Here is a 25,806-nt window from a genome sequence, read left to right as displayed (position 1 = left end):
TAAGGCTCCTCTCCCGTGGAGTGAAATCCAACTACCCTGTCTACTTTTATGGGTAGACTTAAAACTTTCCTTTTTGATTAAGCATATAGTTAGAGTGGCTCAGGTTATCCTGAGCTATCTCTAAAGTTATACTGCTATAGGCTTAGACTGCTGGAGACCCCTTTTTCGCCATTCATCACTCCGACTCTGCAGAATCTGTTAGTTAAATCTCTAAAGTTATGCTCTCTCTGCTTTTTTTCATAGTAGCTTCGCCTCATCTGTTCCTGTTTGGCTGTGACTCCATCCTGTAGAGAAATATCTGCTGTGCTGCTGCCATCTACACCTTTCTTTATAGATGTTGAAGATCAGCCTGTTTTCCAGTGTAGTCCTGTTTCTCTGACTGTGACTGACTGAATGTGCTCCCTTCATCCTCTGTCATTGGAGCTGGCTTAGAGCTCGTCTGCCTGGCTTTTTGTTTCCTGGACGGAGCCGCCTTTTACAGTCGCTTTTTGTATCTCTGCTTCTGTCTCCTTGATTCGGCCTCGGCAGATGTAAAATGGATCACATCTCTGCTTTAATCTCCCACTTGGTCAAAGGAATAAATATTAAAGGAATAGTACACCCAAAACATGATTAGCCTTCATTTTCTACTCACCCCCATGCTGAACAACACTCTGGAGTACTTTTTTGATATCTCAAATGCATCTGGAGATCTGGGAGGCTTCTTGCTGTCTGCTGACATTCAAATAATGGAGGTCTATGGTGCCCGAGACAGAAAGGTCCATAAAAGTCCACAAAAAACGTGTCAATATTCCTCCATACTGCTCGTCCAATGTATTCCAAGTGTCCTGAGTGGGTAGCATTCAGAATTTACTCGAAACTAAGTCATTTAGAATGTTTTTAGAGCATAAACAGTAGTGTATAGGATTTCCTGAAAGCGCGCACATGCACGTTCACGACGCTACGGAAGCCGGCAGACCAAAACAGATGAAAGTGCGCATTCATCGTCTGCTCTGCCAATAATGCAAGCGTAGAAGAAGAAATGTGCTGTTTACCTGTGCAAAGAAAGAAACAACGAAAGAAAAATGTCTGAGGACTTCAGTGTTGAGGAAGAGCATGAGTTCTTTGCCGAGCTGAATGCGCTGGTTTGGTCTGCCGGCTTCCGTAGCGTCGTGAACGCGCATGTGCGCGCTTTCAGGAAATCCTATACACTACTGTTTATGCTCTAAAAACATTCTAAATGACTTTGTTTCGAGTAAATTCTGGATGCTACCCACTCAGGACACTTGGAATACATTGGACGAGCAGTATGGAGGAATATTGACACGTTTTTTATGGACTTTTATGGACCTTTCTGCCTCGGGCGCCATAGACCTCCATTATTTGAATGTCAGCAGACAGCAACAAGCCTTCCAGATCTCCAGATGCATTTGAGATATCAAAAAAGTACTCCAGAGTGTTGTTCAGCATGGGGGTGAGTAGAAAATGAAGGCTAATCATGTTTTGGGTGTACTATTCCTTTAAGCAACTGGCTCTTTAAAGCACTGAGTAAGCTTGGACCTCTTGAAGATGCTGGACAAATATGAACCCTATAAATCTTTACTGTCCTTAGAGACCTCTACCTTTTTTGTTCCCAGCACCAAGCATCTCTGTGCTTTTAATCTCTGGACCCAAATTCTGAAATTAGTTTGAAAAAGTTGAATTACAAATGAATTACAAAACGTTTTCATTAAGTACAGCTTCACTATGACATTTTCTTTGAATATCAATACCTTTCTGGGGAATTTTGAAATTTTATGGAGCATAATATCAGTTTTGTCCCACTGCTGTCCTCCATCTTTCCTGTGACCTTTGAGATTAGTTGAAAATGAAAGAAGGTATGCATTCAAGCGGAAGGAACATTTTCTCTATCTAGCTAACTGAAAATAAACTCACCTATCAAAAATAGGCCTCTCAAACAGATTCTCAGTTCTCTAAATGAGCTTGTTTTCTCGCACAGAGGTTGCTAAGCGAAACATAATGTTCCCATCCCACTCTTTACCAGAAATCACTCTGCTGTTGGTTGGTGCGTGTGCAAAAGGTGGAATGACTCGTGGTGTAAATAGTCAGGTCAGGCCAGTCTGCTGCCCGTTGGCTTGTTCTCTACAAGGCATGCAAAGACTCTTTTATCATGATGGCAGCTCTGACTCAGCACATCAACTTTGTAACTTCCCCTCGGAACACAAAGCGCTTCATTGATCTCAGCACTCAGAGATGTTACTGACAAAACACTGCAGATGCATATATCAGTTTGAGTCGCTTTAGTCTGACTGCAGACTGCACAAAAAAAATCAGGAACTGATTTAAGTGAAAACCGTGTCAACATATTAGGAGAGCTAAGATGACCCAGTTAAAAATGTCACACTGTGCTCAACTATATATTTTTCATTTATTTATTAACCTCCAGGGTTTTTAAAATCAGGCTGGTGTTTGTTAGCAAGATTAAACTGCAATCTTGTGACCAGGGAGTTTCTAGAGCAGGGACTATTTTAACAATTTTTTTTTAAGAGAGGAAAACTCCAAATTTCCAAAAACATTTCATTTTCAGTATATTTGCAATGGGAAAATAGGTTTACAGTATTCAGGCGATTTTAGCACATTGATCATACAAATACACTGGAAAAACGATCTAGAAGTAAGTAAAAAACTCTTAAATTAAGTGTATTTACCCTAAATTTAAGTAGGATAAATCATATAGTTTACCAATGGAATGAGTATTTTTACTCTTAAAATAAGATAATTAGCTAATATGCACTAAAAATAAGAGAATTCAATTGTGTTTCCTTATTTTAAATGAAAATTCACCTGTTCTATCGGCAAAGTGTCTGTTTATCTCCTAAATGAAAGAACAAATGCATTTATTTTAAGAAAAAAATGACTTATCTAGATTTAAATTTTTTCAGTGTAGCTCCTATATACAATTTTCTGTTCTCTGTTTATTTTAGTTAATTCCATCAATGTAAGTCTTTTTTTCCTCTAAGTTAAGTGTATCCTTGCGTTCAGTTCCAATTTCTCTTCTTAAGATGGCAGCAGGTTGGTTTGTCTCTTTTAGGCTGATTCTGATGCTTTTTTGAGGGATAAGTTTAGCCCCTCTGTTTGTGGATCAGAGTTTATTTAATTCAATGTTCTTTGCATCTGGTGTTGAATGCTTTGCAACTCCATTTTATAGTTTAGCTAATATTTTTTTCCTTTTTGTACATCTTTTCTGATGCATATTATAACAACCGCAGCAAGTTGTGTTTTTACACCCCGGAGTAGCTCACTAACATCTCTAAATTTGAAATAATAGTTTAGTATAGTATATAGTTTGAGTGGAAACGGAGCAGAAAGAGGAGCAGTAATTTTAAGCCATCTCTTCCATCGATCGTTAAAGGCAATGTGAGAAAGAAGTTAGAGGAACTCCAAGCCCTAGCAAGGATCCAGGGCCTTATTGGGACAAATTGGGACAGTGGCAGCACAAGAGCACCAGGGGACAGGGTTCTCACCATTTCTTTTTACTCTGTACAGCTCTGACTTCCAGTATAAGACGGACGCCTTTCATCTGCAGAAATGCTCCAAAGAATCTGCTCTCGTTGGGTGAGACTGAGTACAGTGAGCTGGTGAAATACATTGCTGCCCCACATCTGTGGGATGCCCTCCCTGACACCTTCAGGGCACCTCAATCCACTGACTGTTTAAAAAAAAAAAAGGCCTTAAAATATTTCTTTTTAGCAAAGCTTTAGGTCCCCTTTAGATGTTTTTCTATCTTCTAAGAATAGTAATTTCATGCTTTCCTCTTTTTTTACCTGTAGTACTTTGAGATCTTTTGATTGAAAGTGCAGTATAAATTAAATGTATTATTATTATTACTTTGTGACATGATGTGTAAACAATCATCTGACCTTTAATATGAACAAAACAAGGTTGATGTTTGTAGATTTCAGTAGAAAAGGGAACAAGTTGAACCCTATTGATATCATGGGAGAAGAAGTGGAAGTGGTGGAGGAGTACTTTGGTGTTCACCTGGACAACAATGATGATTGACGCCAAAGGAAGAAGGACGGCCTCACAGTCCATATGCAGCGTCTTTGGCGTTTGCAGATGATACGTATGTTCTATAAATCGGTTGTGGAGAGTTTGATCTCTTCTGCCATCTTCTGCTGGGGTAAAAGCATCAGAGCAAATGACTTAAAAAGCTTTATAACTTCAATTAGAGGCTTCTCCACATCTGGTGCAAGAAGACGCTACAGAAGATCCTTGCTGCCGACAGCTATCAGCATCCACAGCAACTCACTGAAGAAAAGGCAGGTGAGTTGCTTCATTGTTTAATTCGACTTTGAGATTGATAAAGTATTTCTGAACTGAATCAAATTTAATAGCAGTTGTCTCAATTAGGTCCTCCCTCAGATTCCCTGCTGCTCCTCACAATCCTACTATATCTCATGTGAATTTCTTTTCATTCTCTATTCTTCCCTATAGTGCTAATTTCTTCTTTTTTTTTTGCTGGATTGTTCTGTGAGATTGTCAGAAGCACCATTTTTTTTTTATTTGCTTGATTTCCTGTTCCATGACCAGCTCTCCATGCAATTTCCCTTTCAAGTTCCCTTTTATTTGATCACAGTGACTCCATCCATCTGGGTCGAACTAAACCTACAATCATATGTGATTAAATCTAGCTGCTGTCACCATCTTTATATTGCTCTCCCTTGTTCCGACTGTGCTTTGCTAAAAGTTGCCATGCACAGACAGAATAGTCTAGTGCATTGATCCACAAACCTGTTTGATCTGGTAGTAAATTATGCATTACAGCTGGGGTAGGTATTTGAATTCTCACTCAACTTAAATTAGTTTAAAAATGGAGAGTGTTACTAGTTATTTATTTGAATAAAGTAAAAATAACCATATGGGATTTGTGTTATATAGTGCACCTAAAGCACAGCGTTTTTAAATAGGTTATGAACCCAAATTAAACTGCTGCTCAGTGGAGCAATGAGTAGCACTGCTGCCTTACAGCAAGAAGGTTTGTAGTTCGATTTTTAACCTGGGGTCTTTCTGCATGGAGTTTGCATCTTCTCCCTGCGCATGCGTGGGTTTTCTTCGGGTACTCTGGCTTCCTCCCACAGTCCAAAACAAGACTTTTAGGTTAATTGGCTTCTTTAAATTGTCCTTAGGTGTCAGTGTGTGCATGAATGGTTGTTTGTCTCTGTGTTGCCTTGAGATAGACTGGTGGCCTGTCCAGGGTGTACCCCACCTCTCGCCCATAGACAGCTGGAGATAGACACCAGAACCCCTCAGAGCCTCAGCTGGGATAAAGCGTGACGGAAAATGGATAGATGAATCTTAAATATGAACTGTTTTCCACATGTTTACTTTTTAAATCTTGATTTTTAACAAAAAAGGGTGGGGATTTGTTTTTCTTTGAGGACACATCTGAAAAAGAAAAACAAGCTTTTTTCAACCAAAATGTAAGTTATTCTTACATGTTTGAGTTCACCATTAGCTTTGACACACATCAAAACCAATCAAAGGAACAGCCTGGAATCAGCTGTTTTCCCACACCTGAGCTCATCAAAGCAAGTTCAAGTGTCACGATAAATGATGAAAACAATGTAAAATAAATAGAGTCAGTCTGATTATAATTTTTGTTCCCTTTTCCTCAAGTTTAAATTTGATCATAGGAGACTTACTCAGAGGTGCTCCAGTTTTATAAAGGCAGACTTATAGTATGAGTTTAATTTGGATTTATTTTGACTGCTTAATAGCTTCCAGGCAACATATTTATGTTGTTTTTTTATGATATGGAAAGAATAAAATACCTAAGAATTAAAAGCTCAAGTTAAAAAGATTAAATAAAATACTTTTTATTTTATAATTGGTTATTTCCCCAGAATTTCCCCATTGTGAGTCAATAAAGGAATTTTCTATTCTGTTTCTATTCTATTGTACATTGCACTTGTGAACAGTCATCAAGACTTTTGACTGAGAGCTACTCATGGTAAGACAAAATGCCCAAAGGGGTACACAGGTCAAAAAAGGTTGGGAACCACTGCCCCAGGGAATAAAAAGTAAAATTATTTTTAGTTTTAAGAAAATCTGTGTTTTTAAATGTATAGCCACGTGATACCTGAGGGCATTTTAATTTATGCTTTATTTTCATCAGGTTGATCTACCTAGTATGGAATTCTGAATCAGTGGTTTCTGACGTATTCAACCCACTGTTCAAAATGGGAAAGATGATAAAAAAAACTAGAGGGATTAAAGAAGACATGTTTTGATCCTTCTAGTCAAGAAACGGCTACAAGGAAACATCTAAAATAGCCCATAACAGCAAGAAACAGCTGGAAACCGCTGAAAGTTTGACAAACAAGGCTGAATCAGGACCAATGTTAATCCTATTCCCAAATATTGAGGAGGTTGGAAAGCTCAGCGTTAGAGAACACGGGCTGGGCACCATTTAAGTGTCAACTATTTGTTTAGGTGACAAAGATCACAGCAAGATTGAGCCTTTTCCTGGCAAACAATGCAAGTTGTTCTAGTTTAAACTTATTTGTGCTAGGTATGGTAAATGCTGCATGATACTGTGGGCTTCTTTCCACCCCCAAATGGCTCAGGGACCTATTTAGAGTGCATAGAATCATCAACTTAATGAATTTTACACAAAAGTTATCGGTCCGTGTCAGTAAACATGGAATATGCTGTAAGTAGGTTTTTAAAAGGAAATATGCAATTTGTTTCATTTGAGATGTTATAAAAAAAGTTTGAAGTTGCATTTTGATCTTGATTTTGACAAAATCTAGTTTACATTCTATTGAAAAGAAATCTTAGAACAAAGGACTCAGATTTCTTACTCCTCGGGTGTTACTGACCTTTTATTACATCAGTCATCCTGACTGAAACAGATCTGAAAATAAGTCTTTTTCAGAACTTTCAAAGCTGTACAAATGGCACACACAAGCATGATTGTTCATAGGTTTCATCACAAATGAATGAGCTGTTAAAGAGTATACAACAGAGAGAAGAAAGGATCTGCATGTCAAAACTGAAAAACTCATGAAGAGTCATTAACAAGGTGGATGTTTCAGTTTCCACTGGCAGGTAGTTTGTAGCTTTAAATGGGATGTGGACTCAGCTGTGATAAACTGAAAGGAGAATAAAAGGCAACAGGACAGAGAAACATGCTGTTTTTGAGCCACTTTCAGGGCTATAGAGAAAACCAACATCTCCTCCTGAAAGGGTCTGCTTTGCCCGTGTAACCTAGTGAATATTGGCACTTTTCACTAGTGGTCCAGATGGCACTAACTGGAAGACAAGCCTGTTCCTTTCAAGAATCATCCCCAGATTCCTTGATATCATTATCTGCAGGTAAAAGACTTTAAAAAGTTTCTGAATTGTTTTCATACACAGCATTGAATGCCACAAAATGATGCTAAACTTGACTCTTCCATGTGCACGAATGCAGAGGATGTTGGAGATGAGCAGGGTTACGTTCCCCTGCAGGTTCCTGCTCCATTAAAAGAACTATAAAGAACAGGGGGGGGGGGGGGGGGGGGGGATTAACAATCCAAGGAGTGGATTTTTGCATAAGTTATACCAGCCTCCAGAAAGGCTCAAGCCACCATGTTAATACAGAGACTGTAAAAAAAAACACTAAACCGTATGGAGCTACTTCTTTCCATATAAGTAAACAAAAACAACACAGACTGAATCCTTTCGGTCCCATTAGTGGTATTGGAATATTCCCTGCTTTGAAAAGAACCAAGCCCATCATAAAAAAACTAAGCTACTGCTTGAGCAGGGTTACGTTCCACTGCAGGTGAAAAACCATCAAACGCCTCAAATAAACACAAACTATAGATTTAAAATTTGTTCGCAGAGAATTATACATTTCTTTTATTAAAATTGAATAGACAGCTTCAGATATATTAATTAACATAAAATTTCCTTATAATTAAATAAGATTATGCTTTAGGCCCCAGAAACCTTCGATTAGTCCTAAAGAAATGTTGTAAAAATTTGTTGACCTAGGCGGTGGGGATGTAGTATGTGTTTTTTTATGTTCAAAAACTCTGTCAGGGTTGAAATGCAGTAAGATGTTTGCTTTCACTCTTCATGATTTTAATGTTTTATTAAAACTTTAATCTCTTTTCAAAATGAGATGAAATCTAATTAACTGCTTTTAATCAAAAGTGGATTGTGTCGAATCAACAGAGGGTGAAAATAGAACATTCTTTGACCTGAATCCTCTGATGAATGATATTAAAGCTTCTAAGTCTTCAGTCAACTTTTAGTTAGTTTTTATGTGAAGCTGATTGTTTCTATTTGTAGTATAAAATATATTTTTTTAATGGATTGAAAATAGTTTCTGGTCAGTTGGGTTTTTTTTTAAAGGCAAACATCAAAACGGGATCAAAGAAGCCAGCATGAAGCTGCTGGAGTGGCTCTAACCTCCAAAGCATTAAACAGTGGCAGGTTATATTCTGCAAACTGGATCCATAAAAATAATTTCATCTATAAAAAAAAAAACAACAAAAAAAACAAGAACATTTCCCAAAATAAGATTAATAGGGGACAAATATCCACTTCTAGCCGAAGGCTACAAAAAGCCAGTGGTCAGGATCAGATATACAAAGAGCTTTGACCGTATGCTGATTAGAGACCCAAACTGAATGAATCTAAACAGATTGATCAGAACATAAATTGAAAACCGAGTTCCATCTTTAATCACTTCTTATAACCAAAAATTTTAAGATCCATAACAGGTCTGGCTGAGCCATAACAGATTAAATCCATTTTTCAGAGTTTAGCAGATTAGAAAGCATGCAGGGCTCCCAAAACGGTGGAAAAACAACTAAAAACACAATTAGTGGAAATAGCAGCTAGGAAGTGGTTTTGTTAACAATGCTTTAATATCACATGAAGAAAGAAGTTGACTACAGTAAAAAGCAGCTTTGCTTTAATATGATTTTCTTCTGCAGAGAATGACTACTATTCCTGCTTGTCATTTTCAACATGGTGGCGAGGACCTTGGATCTGCTGTGTTCAGTTCAGGATGGGAGGTGATGAAGGAAAAGGTGGGAGAGGTGAGAAACAAGAACATGCCTCCTGTCGACATCGACTTTCCCGAAACACAGGCGACACCAGCCGCTCCATTTTATATTCACTGTCTTCCTTATCTGCTGGGCTTGAATAAACCAGAGTAAAGGAAGATAATAGATCAAACAAACGCTCCACAGGAACCTGCCGTCCTTCAGGTTAAGCACAGAAACCAGCGGTCCATCCTCAGCACAAGAGGCCGCCTCACTCCACGACGTTTCTGTTGTAGTCGTAGGAGAGTCGTCGCTTTGCAGCAGAGTGCTGATTGGCCGAGGATAGGCCAGGGGACAGACGCCGGCTGCTCGTCCAGGAAGTAGGTCTGCTTTCCTGTGAAGACAGGGACAAGAAGAAATAAGGCGACCAAAAGGGGCGACCATCCTTCTTTTCACATTTATAGAAAAAAATAAACTAAATTCATTTGAAAAACGGAAAGATTTTTTTTTTTATATACTAAGCAACCTTTCTTTACTGGTCACTTAACCGTTAGCAAAATGCAACCATTTACATAGTCCTTAACATTTAATAAGAAAAACAAAATTATAAACAAAAATGTAATTGAGGCACCATCTAAAAGGAAAATAAAACTTCTGTTTCCCAACTGCTATGGTGGTGTCTGGTTATCAATTTATTTCAGTCTTTAAAAAAAACCTTAATACACTTAATAAAAATGCACAGCATGTCCTCTAAGCAATTAACTGTAGATGTTTGACAAAAAAAAAATTCTGAATACATATATTTAATAGATATGTATAAACATATGATAAATAAGCATTGGTATTATTATATTTATACCAATGCAAAAATGAGAGAAAAAAAAATCAAATAAATAAAAACAATAATAAGTCAGCTTAACGAAAACTTAAACAATAATTTAAATAAGAAAATGAATTGCCAAAAACAAACGCACAAAAAAATTTTTTTTGAAAAAAAAAAAGAAAATGTAATTTTGGACTGTAGAGCATTTATTTCAATGCAAGCCTTCGGCTTTATGGCCTGATCTGCTGTAGCCTCTGATTTGTTCTGTAATAATTAATCTACAGTGTTGGTGTTTTAAATGTGCTGCAGGTTTCATAGAATCCATGCAGCCCCATACCCAGTTTGTTCAGAAAAAAGTACATATTTCATTTTTTTCACAAGGAGCAAAGGCAGAAAAACAGCTGATGCAGGGTAAGCACTGCAACATGCAGGCAGAACTCATTGTGTTGTTTTGATATCTCACAGATATCTGGTGTGAGCAGTGGCAGCTCTTTACTCACAGGAAGTGGCTGCTGCAGCTGCAAAGTTTTGAGAAGCAGGTTCTGAGACGCACTGTTGGATCTCCTGTTGCTTTGGCCAATCATTTTGTTCAAGTCATGGAAAGAGTCCAAAAGCCTTCAGAGAAAAACACACAGATGAAATCGACAGAATGAACAGTGATGAAGAGACCTACAAAGTTTACTTTTTAAAATTTATCTTGTAAAAGTTTATTTAATATCCCTTAGGGATTAATAATGTACTTTTGGATTTAATATAATTACTGTTTAATGAACAAAGTTCTGTTAGGATAGCATGCAAATAATAATAAAGATTAATATTTTACCTCCAAAAGTAATATTTAAAACACTCCATTGGTCATATTAAACATCTATCAGCCAATTTATTTCAAGATTAGGGGTTTATTAATGGCATCAGGTTACTTTGTCTGATGGAAACTAAAGCTACATTCATGCTGCAGGCCTTAATGATCAATTCAGATTTTTTTGTGTGAAATCGATTGTTTTGCGTGGTCGTTCATGTTAGCCTAACTAACAGCTTTACTGTCCCGCATGTATTAGAGGACATAATGACGCAACTAGCAGCGAGCGTGCTCTCTGTTTACGGAAGTAAACATGGATGGTAGTGCTGAAGCCCAACTAGCAATCTTTAATTTCAATTTCCAAACTGAGGCAGTAGATTAACAACACAATCTTTCACAATCAAGAAGAATAAAAAGAAAGACTGCTCTCTGCATTATTGTCTGGATTGGTTGTTTTTCTTCTTGATTCTGCATATCAAGATGCAGAAAAGGGACCTTTGCTGAGTGCTGCTGATGCTCAGGACGGATGAATGTGACCTGGGCGTTCACACAGGCTGCATTTGAAAAGATCAGATAGGTCTCAGATTGAGGACCACATAGCCAAGTGGCCTGGAGCGTATAAAAAAAAAAAAAAAAAAAAAAAGGAACTGATTTGGGTCCCTGCAAAGAGCAGTGTGAATGTGGCCTAAAAGATCTTAACCATTTCTAAAGAATCCTGCAGTTCACCTAATTCACCACACGGGGGCTACATTCTGCCTCCTTTCCAACAACTTTAAAGCTACAGTGTGTAATTTTCAGCGACATCTAGTGGTCAGACTGCAGACTGCAGCAACATGAACGTCTCCCCCCCACCGCTTCTCCCCCCCAACAGTACGGCGAGCGTTACGGGACAAAATGTCTTCCACGACGTCCGCATCACCTACCTTCTCAAGTGATGAGGTTTGTTTACATAGATAATTTTACAGATAGTATTTCATTAGTCTGTGTAGGGTATAGATTTCATGTAGACTTAAGATAATAAATATACCCGTTATTTTTTCTACGTCGTTGTGACGTTTTGGTGAGCTGCTTTGCATGGTGATATAAACAGACGAAGTAATTGTAGTCATTAGTTTAACAGCGAGATTGTGTTCGCTGGAAGAATATATATTCCCCGTTTACAGAGTCCAAGTCTTGTTTGTGGCACGGGGGTTACAAGGCAAGGAAGAGGGAAAGGAAGAGGGCAGAGAGGCCGGGGTGAGCGTGCAGCTGGGGCCAGGCGAGAGAGGGGAGCCAGCGGGGTGAGAGCAGAGGAGGAAAGGCTTGAAGATCTCCAAAGGAGCCGGAGAGAAGTAACCGAGGTATATATCCAGAAAATTATTTTACAGAAAATTACTGAATCATTACCTGTGAAACGTCAGGGACGTTGCTGAATAAGTATACTGGAGAGTAACAGCATCATCACGCAGCATGTTATTGTTTTAGACAGGTCTGAGCATCCTGTACTCCAAAAACTGCAGTGATATTAGACAATTGTGTGTATAGGATTAATTACCTGTCCAAGAGAAAACTGGCAACTTGAGCGTCACTTTGAAAACCTTTTTCCTCCATCAGTGACTTCCATCGTGTAAATGCCGTGCCAATGTTGATCCGTGTTTTTTGTCGTTTCTTGTCACTCTTGCGTTTATTCTCGTCGTGTTTCCGCTTCTTAGATGACGGGGGTTCGGTGTCCGCCGCTTTTCGTTGTGATACAGAGTAGGCATGATCCTCCATTCGTCTGATGTTTGGCCACACAGTGCCAAACAGTTTGCAAAGTCACTCACGCCTGCCGCCTTGTTCACCTTTCTTGTTACTGAAGCGCAGTATACCTGCTTCTTCTTCTTCTTTGGTTTCAGGCAGACTAAACGCTTCTCAGGCATAATACTGCCATCTACTGTTCAGTACCGTCTCAGTTCATCTCTCTCAACTTGCCGTAGTTATTTTCGAGCGTCATGGGAGATCTCGCAATCGCTAGTTTGTTGCCTCTGCGCTGCCGTAGCGCAAAGATGTCAGCCTCCATGGCTGCGAGACCCGCTCCTATGTAATTATAAATAACGAATTCTAAGGCAACGCAAATGTTATGGTTAAAAGGCTGAGCTCATAGGTGATGATAAATAACATAGTTATGTAAAATATATTAAATTTCTGAATTTATATGCCTGTAATTATTACACACTGTAGCTTTAATTGAGTTTTCCCTGTCCCCCCCCCTCCCCTTTTTTTTATTTTTATAAAATAATAGTCATCAGGAAGAAACTTTGCATGCTGACAAGTCAACAGGTTTTATTGTATTAAATCAGATTTAAGCTCATGTTTCCAGATTTGCAAGAATTGTTGTCCAATTTTCTTAGCATGTTAAAACAAAATCAGATCAGAGAAAAAAAGTAGAAGTTCAATCATTTTGATCAGACTGAAAATTATAAAGATTAAATTCAGCAGTAGATTTTATTTCATACACAGATAAGAAAAAGCAATATTTCTAAATTTAAAATTGAAATACTAAATCATTTAATTACATGGCTTTATATAAGATGTCAAAATACATCCTTGATCTCCCTTTTACAAAAAGATTTGTAGGAAAGGGAATTATCTAAAAGCACAAAAAACAGTTTTAGCAATTTTAAATTATTATTCCATTTTAATTATACATTTGTTTTTAGAAGTTATTCCATATTTATGTAGATGAAGCCAGATCTTTAGACATTTAATCAAATTCAATTGGACAAAAATTCTAAGACATGAAGAGCATCGTTATACAAAAATTAAACAGAAGGCATTAAAACTTTATCTATAACCCATAAATTAAAACAAGATGTTTGCAGCATGTCAACATAATAATGCAACCATTTTTGGCATTTACTTAATCATACACTCACCGGCCACTTTATTAGGTACCCCATGCAAGTAACGGGTTGGACCCCCTTCAGAACTGCCTCAATTGTTCGTGGCATAGATTCAACAAGGTGCTGGAAGCATTCCTCAGGGAGTTTGGTCCATATTGACATGATGGCATCACACAGTTGCCACAGATTTGTCGGCTGCACATCCATGATGCGAATCTCCCGTTCCACCACATCCCAAAGATGCTCTATTGGATTGAGATCTGGTGACTGTGGAGGCCATTTGAGTACAGTGAACTCATTGTGATGTTCAAGAAACCAGTCTGAGATGATTCCAGCTTTATGACATGGCGCATTATCCTGCTGAAAGTAGCCATCAGAAGTTGGGTACATTGTGGTCATAAAGGGATGGACATGGTCAGCAACAATACTCAGGTAGGCTGTGGCGTTGCAACGATGCTCAATTGGTACCAAGGGGCCCAAAGAGTATCAAGAAAATATTCCCCACACCATGACACCACCACCACCAGCCTGAACCGTTGATACAAGGCAGGATGGATCCATGCTTTCATGTTGTAGACGCCAAATTCTGACCCTACCATCCGAATGTCGCAGCAGAAAACGAGACTCATCAGACCAGGCAACGTTTTTCCAATCTTCTATTGTCCAATTTCGATGAGCTTGTGCAAATTGTAGCCTCAGTTTCCTGTTCTTAGCTGAAAGGAGTGGCACCCGGTGTGGTCTTCTGCTGCTGTAGCCCATCTGCCTCAAAGTTCGACGTACTGTGAGTTCAGAGATGCTCTTCTGCCCACCTTGGTTGTAACGGGTGGTTATTTGAGTCACTGTTGCCCTTCTATCAGCTCGAACCAGTCCGGCCATTCTCCTCTGACCTCTGGCATCAACAAGGCATTTCTGCCCACAGAACTGCCGCTCACTGGATGTTTTTTCTTTTTCGGACCATTCTCTGTAAACCCTAGAGATGGTTGTGCGTGAAAATCCCAGTAGATCAGCAGTTTCTGAAATACTCAGACCAGCCCTTATGGCACCAACAATCATGCCACGTTCAAAGTCACTCAAATCACCTTTCTTTGCCATACTGATGCTCGGTTTGAACTGCAGGAGATTGTCTTGACCATGTCTACATGCCTAAATGCACTGAGTTGCCGCCATGTGATTGGCTGCTTAGAAATTAAGTGTTAACGAGCAGTTGGACATTGACATGAAGCAATTGTGTTAAAATAAATAAATATGATTAAGTCGATGCCAAAAACAGTTGCATTATTTTTTGTGGAAAGAGATCAAACATTTTCTTTACTTTTGACATCAGAAAGAGGGTAATTTTCTTCCTGTAACCTGCAGTTAAAGCAGCTACGAGCAGAATTGCCGGAACCTTGAGCACTGCACATGTGCAAACAAGGTAGTTCTTCTTCTTCTTCCAGATTGACGAGTCCAATCAGGGGCATCTCTCAGCACTGATTCCAACATGTGGTTTTTGGGCAGGTTTTTGGCACATTGTGAGCAGTGAACTTTTAAACCCTACGGTTTAGTCGTACAGTATGAGCTGCAGCTGAGTACAACGACTGAAAATATCATACAGTATCTGCCCGGGTTTAGCAGCACATCCTGGTTGGGATGGATCACCTACCCCTGCTCCTGTCTGGCCTCGTCCCGGAGGAGCCGTGTCAGTGTGGGAACAGCTTCCAGGTCACAGGAGTCACCTGGAGAACAACTAGGCAGCGAGGGGAATGCATCAGCAAAGACAGCCGCCTGCAGGAGAGACAAAGAAACCTCAAAACCTCAAAACTGTGCATCTTGTTAAGCTATTTATCACATCTTATGTAAATACTTCACATGTAAAGAAGTATTTAAAATATCTAATCTAAAACCACCCCCCTTCTCCCTGCAGCAATAAAAATGCCCTTTTTCATTTGCATCTTTGCTCTGACTGTGTTTAATGTCCACTGAGACTTTTCCACTGCAGCTTTGTCTTCCATCTTTTATGACTGTTCTAAAAGTAAATCATGCTGCTGTGCAAAACCCAGAAAAGTTGTTAACCTAAAAACACTCGTCATGCTGGGCACTGTGAGGAGCTGTGCTGCTGTAGGGAAGGCAAAGATGACTGCTATTAGACGGATATGTGGATGAAAAGATTTCTTCTACGTTCTGCTTTCATAGATTTAAAACAAAACATCAACTAAACTTAGTGTAATGAAGTTTTGCTCAAAATTTAAATCCTAACAAGTTCCCTGCAAATGAGCCCAATCATAATTCATTTTACTCCAAACATTAATAGATTAGGGAGGAAGTTTTGAAGAAGTTTAAGGCAATATCCCAACTTATGAAGATCTGAAAATGAAAACCAGTGTTTAAATCTGTGCCTGGTTCAACACACAGTTTCTGCTCAGCCTGTAACAAAAACTCCTGCCATTGAACTAATGATTAGATTCAGTTATGATGAAGCCATGAGAGGTTCTAGACAGGAGCAGACAGGGGCCAGTGCCTATGTAGAAGTGATCCTGGCCCCTGTTGTGGCCCCCGTATGAAAAGCATACACTGCAAGTATGTTTTTTTTTATTACCTGAATATTTCTTTTCATTTGGGTAGGTTGGCCAGACATTTTATACATCAAATAAGATGATTTACATTTAAAATAAGAAAAATAAACCCCACCCATTATCTTATTTTAGAGGCAAAAATAATTATTCCTTTACGTAACTGCTCAAATTAAGAGCAGATACATTTATTTGAGGAACTTTTTTGTAATTTTCTAGATTCGTTTATGTAGTTTAACACCAAACATATGCTGGTCAAGATTCTCAGTCATCCAGGTCAAAGTTATTCCAAAAAAAGTTAAAAGTTAAAAAACAATCCACTGGACTTTGGTTTTTAGGTTTCGCTTCCCATCCAGGAAGCTTTTTCAATTCAAAATGTCAGAAATAGCGTTGAGTTTGAGGCTTTATAGAGTGGACCAAAAACAAGCCTTGTTTTGTCTTAGTTGATTCCTTCCCGCTATCATCTCAGCCCCCTCCTCCTTACAGGGGAACAGAACATCTCCCCTGTTCAGCCAGGCCAACAATTCCCCCTAACGGCCCCCCGTTCAGAGACATAAAAAGGTATTGGTGAAAAGAACCCAAACCACCCCCATTCCAAATGGGCGGACCCATTCATCCAGTTCAATTTGCATGATTTCTAAGCGAAAACAAGGCTTTGTTTTTGGTCCACTCTATAAAGCCTCAAACTCAACGCTATTTCTGACATTTTGAATTGAAAAGGCTTCCTGGATGGGAAGCAAAACATCTCCAAACTTGGAAACAAAGTCCAGTGGATTGTTTTTTAACTTCTTTGGAATGTTTATAAGAGTGTACCTGATTTATCTCTTGGACCGATTTAAAGATATAGGGAGGATTTTCATGAATTTTTGAAAAGACCCGCTCTCTCCTTCTTTAGAAAAAAAAAAACTCAAGTGCAAAACCCTGTACCTGCTCTCAACAGGAAATTCTTATTAAATGCGTGCGAGAGCGTGCACAAGCCCATTTCTCCTCATTCACGCTCTGTTTAAAATGTTCTGTTTGCATTGCTATGCACCACTCTGTCAGAGTCACCACTGTTAAGTGAAAATGGGGACGAGCACGTAGGACAGCCTTACGTAAACATATTACCAGAATGATTGACAATCAGGAGCACCAATCATTTTGATGATCCACCTGGAAAAAGAACACCCTCCGATATATCTTTAATATTTCGTCTTTACAATATAGCAAGAATTATTGAAATATTACAGTCAGCCTTAAGCTTTACTCTTATTGAGATATAATTTACAGTTTTCATCTGTCAGATCAGTGGCCTGCAACCTTGGTTTTGTGACTTACCTAATATACTAAACGATGCTTTCCCTCTTTTTTTGTGTACATGTGTTTGTTATTCCCTTGTCCCTTGTCTCAACCAAAAAAAAATATATATATATCTTGCCCCCCTGCTGTAACTGGTCCAGAGACACCATCGTTTGCAGCACAGGCACATCTAAAGGACTAGAGTGCGACCCTTGTGGTTTTAATAAAAGCATGCTTATGTGCTAGAATGGCCCAGTAGGTCCAAATAGAAATCCAACTTGTTAAGACCCTGTTTTAACCCCTGTTAAAACATTATTATTTATATTCACAGAAGCTCTTTATTTGATCTGACTGAGCTTCAGATCTGTAAGAAGAAGAATTTGCAGCGATTTTAGTCTTTAGATGATTAAAGCTGGTCGAGATATAGTAGTTAGGAGTTTTGTAAAGTATTAAACCTGATGGTCTGAAAAGCAAATGCAGGCCACACTTTTCAGATTTTTTACATTTGTTAAACATGTAGATATCAGAAAATTATAACTTTCCTGCATCTTAAAAATGATGACCTACTTTATGTTATATCTAAACCGATGCGGAAAACCAGGGGAATAAATCTGGTGGTAATCTGTTACCGCCTGTTTTATTTATCTGCATATTCTGTTAATCAGTCACTGAGCAGAGAACTGCTCATTCGGAACTTTATCCAAAACATCAACTAAAGAAATGACCTTGAAATGTAATGATGAGATGAGATTGGAGAACAACAACCAGATTAACTAAAGAGAAAACATGTGACCAAGGAAGGTTATGTTCTCAGCTAACAGCTTGGATATTTCTGGATCATTTCACAGTTGAAAAGGGTTGAAGCTACAAACACATCAAAATCAGCTTCTTTGCTTCCAATGTGCTTAGACATTTTAACAATAAATATATAACTAGAAAAATATTCTATGTTAAGAGGTAGAAATGGCAAAAATGGTGTAAATATGTACGGCATTGACCTGAGGCTTCAGCTATTAAGTGTTCATTAGGATGACACCCTGTTAACAGCGCTCTGTAGCGCCGACCTGAAGGCATGACACCCAAACAGCTTGTGTCCAGGTTGTTGTAGGGTTTAACGACCCTACGCCTTAACAAGTCAATTTTAGTCTTCTAAAACAGGCCCTGTAGAACAAAAACATCTAAACTTTAGCCAAAATGTTTAAGGGACCGTTTATATTTCATATCAGAACCCTTCTAAGCAGGAAGATAAAGACAATAAAGCTGATGTAATAAAATAGAAACGCTCTAAAGCAGGGGTGATCAATTAAAAATCAGCGGGGTCTGAATAAAGAAAATCGAAAACCAGTAAAGGTCCGGAGACGTTTTTACTTATAATCCGTTACTTTAAACAGCATTTAACACTGAAATAAAATGAGGTGTTTTAAATAACTTTTTAAATAAAAAGATATAGAAAAAAAAAGAAAGAACATTTTTTGATTTTTAAATGTACAGTTTTTTTTGAAGTAGAGAACAACAATCGTTCAGTTTGGTATATAGACAATTTCCTGATCAACACCTGAACCAACTGTTTGTTATTTTCTTTTTTTTCCTGGCTTAATGAGAGAAGTTGTCTTTACGTTGACCTCCAAGGCTTTAAACCTGGGTTTGAATGGAGACAAAGCCATTCTAAAGCACATATCAAGGTGCTCATTTGGAGCGTGGATCCATATTTATTGTTGACTATGTTCATGATGGAGAATCCTGCTTCACAGCAGCAGGTTGAACCAAACATACTCAAAATGTACAGGGTGATCTTTGAGCACACCATTTCACTTTTCTTTTACCAGTTCACTGCAGTTCTTCCAGCAGTCCACACTTTCTCTGCTTTTTCTCATCATCTTCTCCTTCTTTCCCATCGCCCGGCTTGCCACAGGTTTGTCTGCTGTGTCTCAAAGTAGCAGCAGCAGCAGCAACCCAGACTGACAGCAGCTCATTGGCTAATTTTTATCACATGTAGCCTGGTCCCGGAAACACTGGAGGGCTTTATCGTACAAACAGGAGAAGCGGTGCAACTGAAGTTAGACACTGCCGTCAAAAAACATGCGGTAATTTATTAATGTTTTAAATCAGATTGGGTCCGAATTAAGGTCTGGATCAGGACTCTGGTCCGCTTATTCATGACCTCTGCTCTAAAGCAAGCTATAACAAAAGAATGATTTGTTAATGTTAACCAACCGAACTAAAGCCAGAAGCGTACCAGACTGTGATTGGCTGGAGATCCGTCTCTCCACGCCTCCACCGCGCTGGCCGGCCACCACTGTTTCACAGCATCCCTGCTTTCATCCGTCGGGTCCTGAGGGAAAGCTGTCCAGTCGTCCTCTCCATTATTCGAATGCTTTCCAATTCCTGTTTGTGAATACAGATGAACAAATGATTGTATATCTTTAAGTAATTAATTATACTGTTATTATCCCCAATAAATTAGTTCTTGATGAATCAATCTCTCACTGTGTTTTTATGTTGCCTGCTTTCTATTTGTCCTTTTCCCCTCAGAGTCCAATTTGGTTGAATTCAGTTTGTCCCTTTGATTCCTGCAGCCCTGCCTTTCCTCCCTGGCTCAGACGCTGCATGAAGAATCCACCTGACACTTCATCTGTGTGAATGTCTCCTTCTCTCATGGCCCAATAACCTGAGGCTAACAGGAGCTTAGAGTTCTCGGCTCCCCTTTTCTCCTCCCCCTCCATCAGCCCAACTCTGAAAGATTAATAACATGTAGTGAGGGGGAGTAGCCTGCCAAAAATCCAGGTCAGGACAGACGAGAATAATATATCTGCTCTGAAAGTGCTTTCTAAAAACAAATATTACTTATGTTAATAGTAGAAACTAAATTTATATTAATCAACAAATCTTGTGTTTTATGGATTATATTATGCTTTTACTGGACTATAAAACAAAGGTGGAAGCTATTTTTTTGTGAAGGTTTCTGTGATTTAAATAGACATTATTTAACCTCATTACAGCGGGGCATTCCATTTGGACTCGGAATACAAAATTCCCGACTTCCAGGTTGTAAATTTGAAATGGAAAGCCGCCAAATGTTGGAAATATGAGTCGGAAAGTCATGATACCCGAATTCCTCAATCAAGAAGGGTGCCATTTGAATCAACAATACGTTCCTTCTTTCTTATGCATTCACCTTGGAGATTACATCATTCCAACTAGTTCATTCCAACTTCAGAAGAAAGCAAATAAGGAGCTATGTGCTACATCTGACCGATTTCTTCAGGTAACAACCAAATACTATGATCCTCTACTTTCCCATTAAAAGCGACACACCAAGCGCCTTAGCTTCAGCTAACTTCCTTGATAGCTTGATATCAGTTATAGGGAGAGTGCAACAACAAAGTGGTATTTACATTAAAAGTTATCAACAATGGAGGAATAGATGGGTGAACAGTTGTGGTGCAATGCAAAAAATTAGATAACCAGCACTCCAAGGTTCTTTATGAACTTAACGAGGGGAAGTTTTTCCTTCAAAATGTGTTAATCTAGTTAAACTTATGAAGAACCTTGAAGAATAACCTTGAGAGTGCTGGTTATCCAGATTGGAAGTGTTTGCCCGTTCAACATCTTTTGCATCTAAAGCCACTATGCTGCTGGTTTTAATAAAGTTGCACAGCTGACCAGTCCAGGATTGTTAAAATGCCAGAAACGGGTAATACGTAGCTTTTTGCATTAGATAACTATGATGTCTTCTAACAAAAAAAATAAATACTGACAATTAATGCTGCTAATGGAGGGGCTCTAAAACCTACTGAAGCATAACGGGTACTTACTTTTTTACTTAAGCAGCTTCATGCTGACTTTGCTCTTATTAAAAAACAAATGTCAGAGCTCTGGAAGGGGAAGAATGTAATGTACAACAACAAAGCAAATCACAGCCAGACTTCATTTGAAAACTAAATGCTGCTGCATTCCTGAGAGATCAGAAAAGGTTCAAATCACTCTAATACTCTAAACCTGCTGGTAATTCCTGCACAACATAGAGTCTTTCTATGAATGTGTGCCTGACAGCCTTGATAGAAAGGGTTGATCTAGTTGGTGGAAAACAGGAAGGAGAAAATCATAATGATTTGAAGGATGAAAAATAGACAAGACAGAGTGAGAAGTGATAAAATACCAAAGCTGGGACTCACCAGTACTCCCTCTGCTTCTACAAGGCACAGAGGCAGACATGTTAACCCCCTCGCTCCAGGCTGCTTCACCCTCTGCCTGCATGAAGACTCCAAACTCATCCTCCTCCTCCTCATTCCTCCCTTCCTCAGTGGCCACGGTGGAGCTCCTCACCTCCTCAGCTTTCTCCTCCAGCTCTCCCCTTGGACTCCTACTCTGTTTATGTCCTCCTCCTCCATGCCCTACTACCTCCTCTTTCTCCGCCTCCACCTCCAGACATGGCAGGCCGGTTACCATGGATGCCAGAGAAGGGGCAGGATTAGAGGTGGGGGGATCAGCACCATTACAGACCACTGTGGGTTTCTGCCCATTTGTTTCCACACACGTTGAAGTGTCGCCCTCTTTTTTCCTGCCTGGCTCCTGGGACGCTAGGCTGCAGTTGTCCGCTGAAGCCCTGCTCCTCTGCTCTTCTTCATCCCTGCTTCCATCATGCAGCTTGCTGCAGGTGCACTCCTCCTCTAGATTCCCAATCCTTCCCTCCAAGCTTTCATAGACAGAGAGATCTCTCTGTCTGACAGGCGAACACAAAATTCCTTTCTCCTCCTGTTGGCTGTTGTTTCCTGTGGTTTCCTTGTTCACAGTGTTGCTCTCATCAGCTGCAGAGTTTGGCTTTAGAGGCTGAAGGTTGCAAATATTTGTTTCTTCTTCAACCGCACACTTATCTTCTCCTTCTGGGCCAAGTTCAACTTTAAGCTGGTTTTGATTGGCATAAACCCAGAAAGTGTCCTGATCCGTACTGCAGACGCTGCCCTCTGCAGGATGGGAGGACTCTTTTGTTTGGGTAATAAAGACTAGAGGAGGACACTCCATTTCTTTGTTGGTTTCTTGTTCTGTTTCTTGCTTTGTTTCATTTTCAGGCTTCCTGTGACTCGGTGTCACCATGAACTCCCTGCTGCTCTCATGCGTCCCGGACATGCCATTGTTTGCCTCCTCATCTCTCCTCGTTAAGTCACCCGGCAGGAGAGACGTTAGGGCCTTCAGCTCCTCCACTCCTTCACCTCGTCTTATTTCTTGATCATCAGAGGTCCTGTTGGTGTTTCTGTTTCGGTCTGGGTTTGATGCATCCAAAACAGCATTTGAAACTCCTCCGTCCTCATCATTCCTTTGTCTCTCCCTTGTTGCTCCTTCCTCCTGAATGCTCAGTTCATTTCCAGCTCCTCTTGCTGGGCTTTCACCTCCGTCGCACTCATCCCAGCTACTCTTTGGAGTGCAGGTTTTAGGGGAAACACTGTTGCATCCTCCTCCTCTGCTGTTATCCAGCTGCAGGCAGGGAAACTGTTTACCATCCAGGCGTCCTTTGTCTTGCTCTTCCTGCTTTACTTCTCTGGGTTCAATCCTCTTGCAGCTCCTCTGCTGCCGCTCTCTGCTCACTGCCTTCCTCTCCCGGCCAGCTGTGTTACCGGACTTCCTCCACCGCCTGCCTGATCGCACCCTGACCCTGTTTGCTCCAGCCTCTGCAGACGGAGGGTCTGCTCCTCCTCCTCCCTCTCCACCTCCTCTCTTTCCTCTCAGCCATTCACCAACCATGCTGGGAGATGCACCGGAACTGGGCTTGGCAGTAGAGTATAAACAGCTCCCTTTCTCCGTTCGGAGGAAGAGGCATTGAGTCTGTGTTTTCCCGCTGCCCTCTGAGGTCTTCAGAGTAGCCACCGTGACCAAAGCTCCAATTCCGGCCTGTCTGGCGTCAAGTCCCAGGGGCAGTCCATAGCCGCTCAGGTACACGTCTGCAGGCCTGGGGCAGGACATCGAGGTCCCTCTAGCCAGAGGGGGAGCTGTGGGGGGTTTACCTCCCCCCAGCAGACCGCCGGCCTTGCGGCGGTTCTTGGAGCACAGAGCCCACGCTCGAAGGCCACGAATAAGAGGGAGGTCTCCCAGGCCCAGCTCCACTCTGCTGGGGAAGGGCAGCGAGGCTCTGGAGACCTTCTGGAGCATCTCCTGGGGGCAGTCTGACATGTTCAGGCAGGGGTAGTTGTTGTTGTTGTTCTGCTGGAGCATGGTGCCCGTCGTCGGCCTCATCTAAGTTTTATGGTGATTTCTGTGCCAGTGCTTTATTAAAATGCAGCCTGTCAGGTTGAGCTGAATTCTCATTTGTGAGAAGGAACGCTGCCGCTCTCAGGGATCTATTCTTAATTCAGAGCTTGGCAGCTCTAATGCAGCAGGACAATAACTGACAAAGTACTCTGTGCATGGTGAAATAGCTGAAGTTATTGTGAAAAATATCCCTTTCAGAAATTCTCACAATAAAACCAAACGAATGAGCTGATCTTTTTAATCTCACATTTTAGCAGGTAGCAATTTCTTGATAAAAAAAAAAAAAGAGAAAATCTCCGGGCCGGAAAGTCTTTGAGCAAAAATAGAGGAAAAAGCGGGTCACATGTCCTGCTGACAGAGCTGATAAGAGTGAAGGTAATGAGGATTTTGTTTTCTTCCACTCTGATGCTCTGTGACGCTGTCTTCTCTGCCTTGCTGGATTCACTGTCAGCTGGACTCGCGTCTCTCAGGCTGACTGGGATGTCAAAGTGACAATGCTGCAGCGGAGCAGGACAAAACAGACATTTAAGATTAATATAAGAAGAAAGAAAAGCCCTTTTAACAATAACATTATTATTTTTTCTTTACAAAATGATCTGCTAAAAAAACAAAGAAGTCAAAGGATTAATTAACAGGAGAACTGAACAAAATGTAATTTTGTATCACTTTTTTTGAGTGCTCATAAAGCATTAACTTTTTTTCTATATTTCGACACACTGAGACCATAAAAAAAATTGATGCCTCTACTTTTTTTATATTTACAACCTGTTTTTTTTCCTCACAAGCTAAAAGGTTCCAGATCAGTAAGATTAGGTGGGGGTCATCCGGGAACAGGAATGTCAAGCTTTGCCACAAAAGCTGAACTGGATTTCATCTTGGACTTCAGTAGGATGAGCTTTGATTTAAATGATCCGGCTGCAGCTGGATCATTTAAATCCCTATAAAACTATATATAACTATATATAGTGTGGTTGATTTAAGGTTCCATTGTCCTGCTGGAAGCTGAACCTCAACACATTTCCTTTAAGTTTATCCTGTAATTAACTCCACTCCTCCATCTTTTTAAACACATCCCCGCAGCATAATACTGCCACCCCCATGTTTCACCGTGGGAATTCTCTTTTTAGAATGATTGGCAATGTTTGTTTTTTCACTCACCTTTTACTACTCTGATTTTTTACTACTTTATTTCTTATTCTACCTGCAAAATATGTGTTACATATAAATAAAGTTGACTGATTAATTTACACGTCAGTTTTGGTCTCATCTGAACAGAGCTCAGCTGTGTATTTCAGTAGCTCCTCTGTGGATTCCAAGGTGCTTCTGGAATAAAATTCTACTGCAAATGTGAGTTCATTTGTGGTCGTACCCTACCTTTCCCATTTGTTTACAGCTTAGGATATTGTTTTCTAGCCCAGCCCTGCTTTGCACATCTTCACAACTTTCTGTCTGCTGTGTCCCTTGGTATTCATGGTGGATCTTCTCCAAGGTTCTCTTAGGAACCTTAAACCTGGATTATTGTTTAATTGCACCTTGAGCAGCTCTCCTAATTAGCTTATTGGACTTCTGAATGCAATCGGCATATAACCTTTTAGTTGCACTTTGCCTTTTGTGTTGGACTGTTAAATTAGAACGCATTTGGGATTTTGTTAGGGGAAAATGTGCAAAAAAAAGGTCAAATTGGTGTTTTTACAAGCCAATCTATTATTATTTTTTTTAATTTTCTGAGTTCATGAAAGATAGGCCATTTTAAAGGGGGGAAATATGCTTTTACACTTTGCGCAACCTGGTGCCATCATGACCAGCTGTGACATCAGCTACCAAAGATCAGCAGACGTGTATAATCTAGATTTTATCGCCTTTATTTTTCAATTCCCAGCCAGCCTAACATGCAGCAGCAGGGACAAAGGTAGGTGTTGGCTACAGTGTGTCTGATCATATCAGAAGGATGTGCTGCTGTAATAAAGATGAACCACGTTTAAAGACACCAGCAGAGCCCCCCCAACCACAATCACCTCATGGATACGAGAGCTGATTGATTGTAGATCCTTACCTGATGTGATGGCTTATAGTGTTTTCAGTCCAGAATTGAAATGATGTGTCCTTTCTTCAATGTCCTTCCACATCTTCATTGTTTGCAGAGGAAGCTTTGGGAGCATCCTGAACTGGGATCAGCCGCATCATGTCAGTCGGCCTGCGCCAATGACGCTCCAGAATCATCCAAAGCAGC

The 25,806-nt window shown here is 40.0% G+C and overlaps 1 protein-coding gene across 1 annotated transcript; it reads right to left on the bottom strand.

The window, feature by feature from the left end:
* Positions 1 to 8,573: 8,573 nt before the first annotated feature.
* Positions 8,574 to 25,806, bottom strand: si:ch211-14c7.2. The gene is made up of 6 exons (XM_038305294.1): positions 25,630 to 25,806; positions 21,509 to 24,073; positions 19,570 to 19,718; positions 15,149 to 15,270; positions 10,347 to 10,461; positions 8,574 to 9,417 (listed from the first exon to the last, which is right to left on the bottom strand). The coding sequence occupies exons 2-6, from the start codon at positions 23,559 to 23,561 to the stop codon at positions 9,295 to 9,297; spliced, it is 2,562 nt and encodes an 853-aa protein (XP_038161222.1). The 5' UTR covers positions 23,562 to 24,073; positions 25,630 to 25,806; the 3' UTR covers positions 8,574 to 9,294.

Source organism: Cyprinodon tularosa, unplaced genomic scaffold, assembly GCF_016077235.1.
Source record: "Cyprinodon tularosa strain WSP-4 unplaced genomic scaffold, ASM1607723v1 ctg554, whole genome shotgun sequence".
Taxonomy (NCBI): Eukaryota; Metazoa; Chordata; class Actinopteri; order Cyprinodontiformes; family Cyprinodontidae; genus Cyprinodon; species Cyprinodon tularosa.
This window is presented reverse-complemented; position numbering and strand designations above follow the sequence as displayed.

Excerpts from the sequence above, each read along its gene's own strand:
- si:ch211-14c7.2 (XM_038305294.1), bottom strand. The coding sequence starts at position 23,561 with ATGAGGCCGACGACGGGCACCATGCTCCAGCAGAACAACAACAACAAC. Across the intron at positions 15,271-19,569 it reads CTCCAGCCAATCACAGTCTG|GCGGCTGTCTTTGCTGATGC; the intron begins GTACGCTTCTGG and ends TCTCTCCTGCAG. Across the intron at positions 9,418-10,346 it reads AGCTGCAGCAGCCACTTCCT|GAAAGCAGACCTACTTCCTG; the intron begins GTGAGTAAAGAG and ends CTGTCTTCACAG.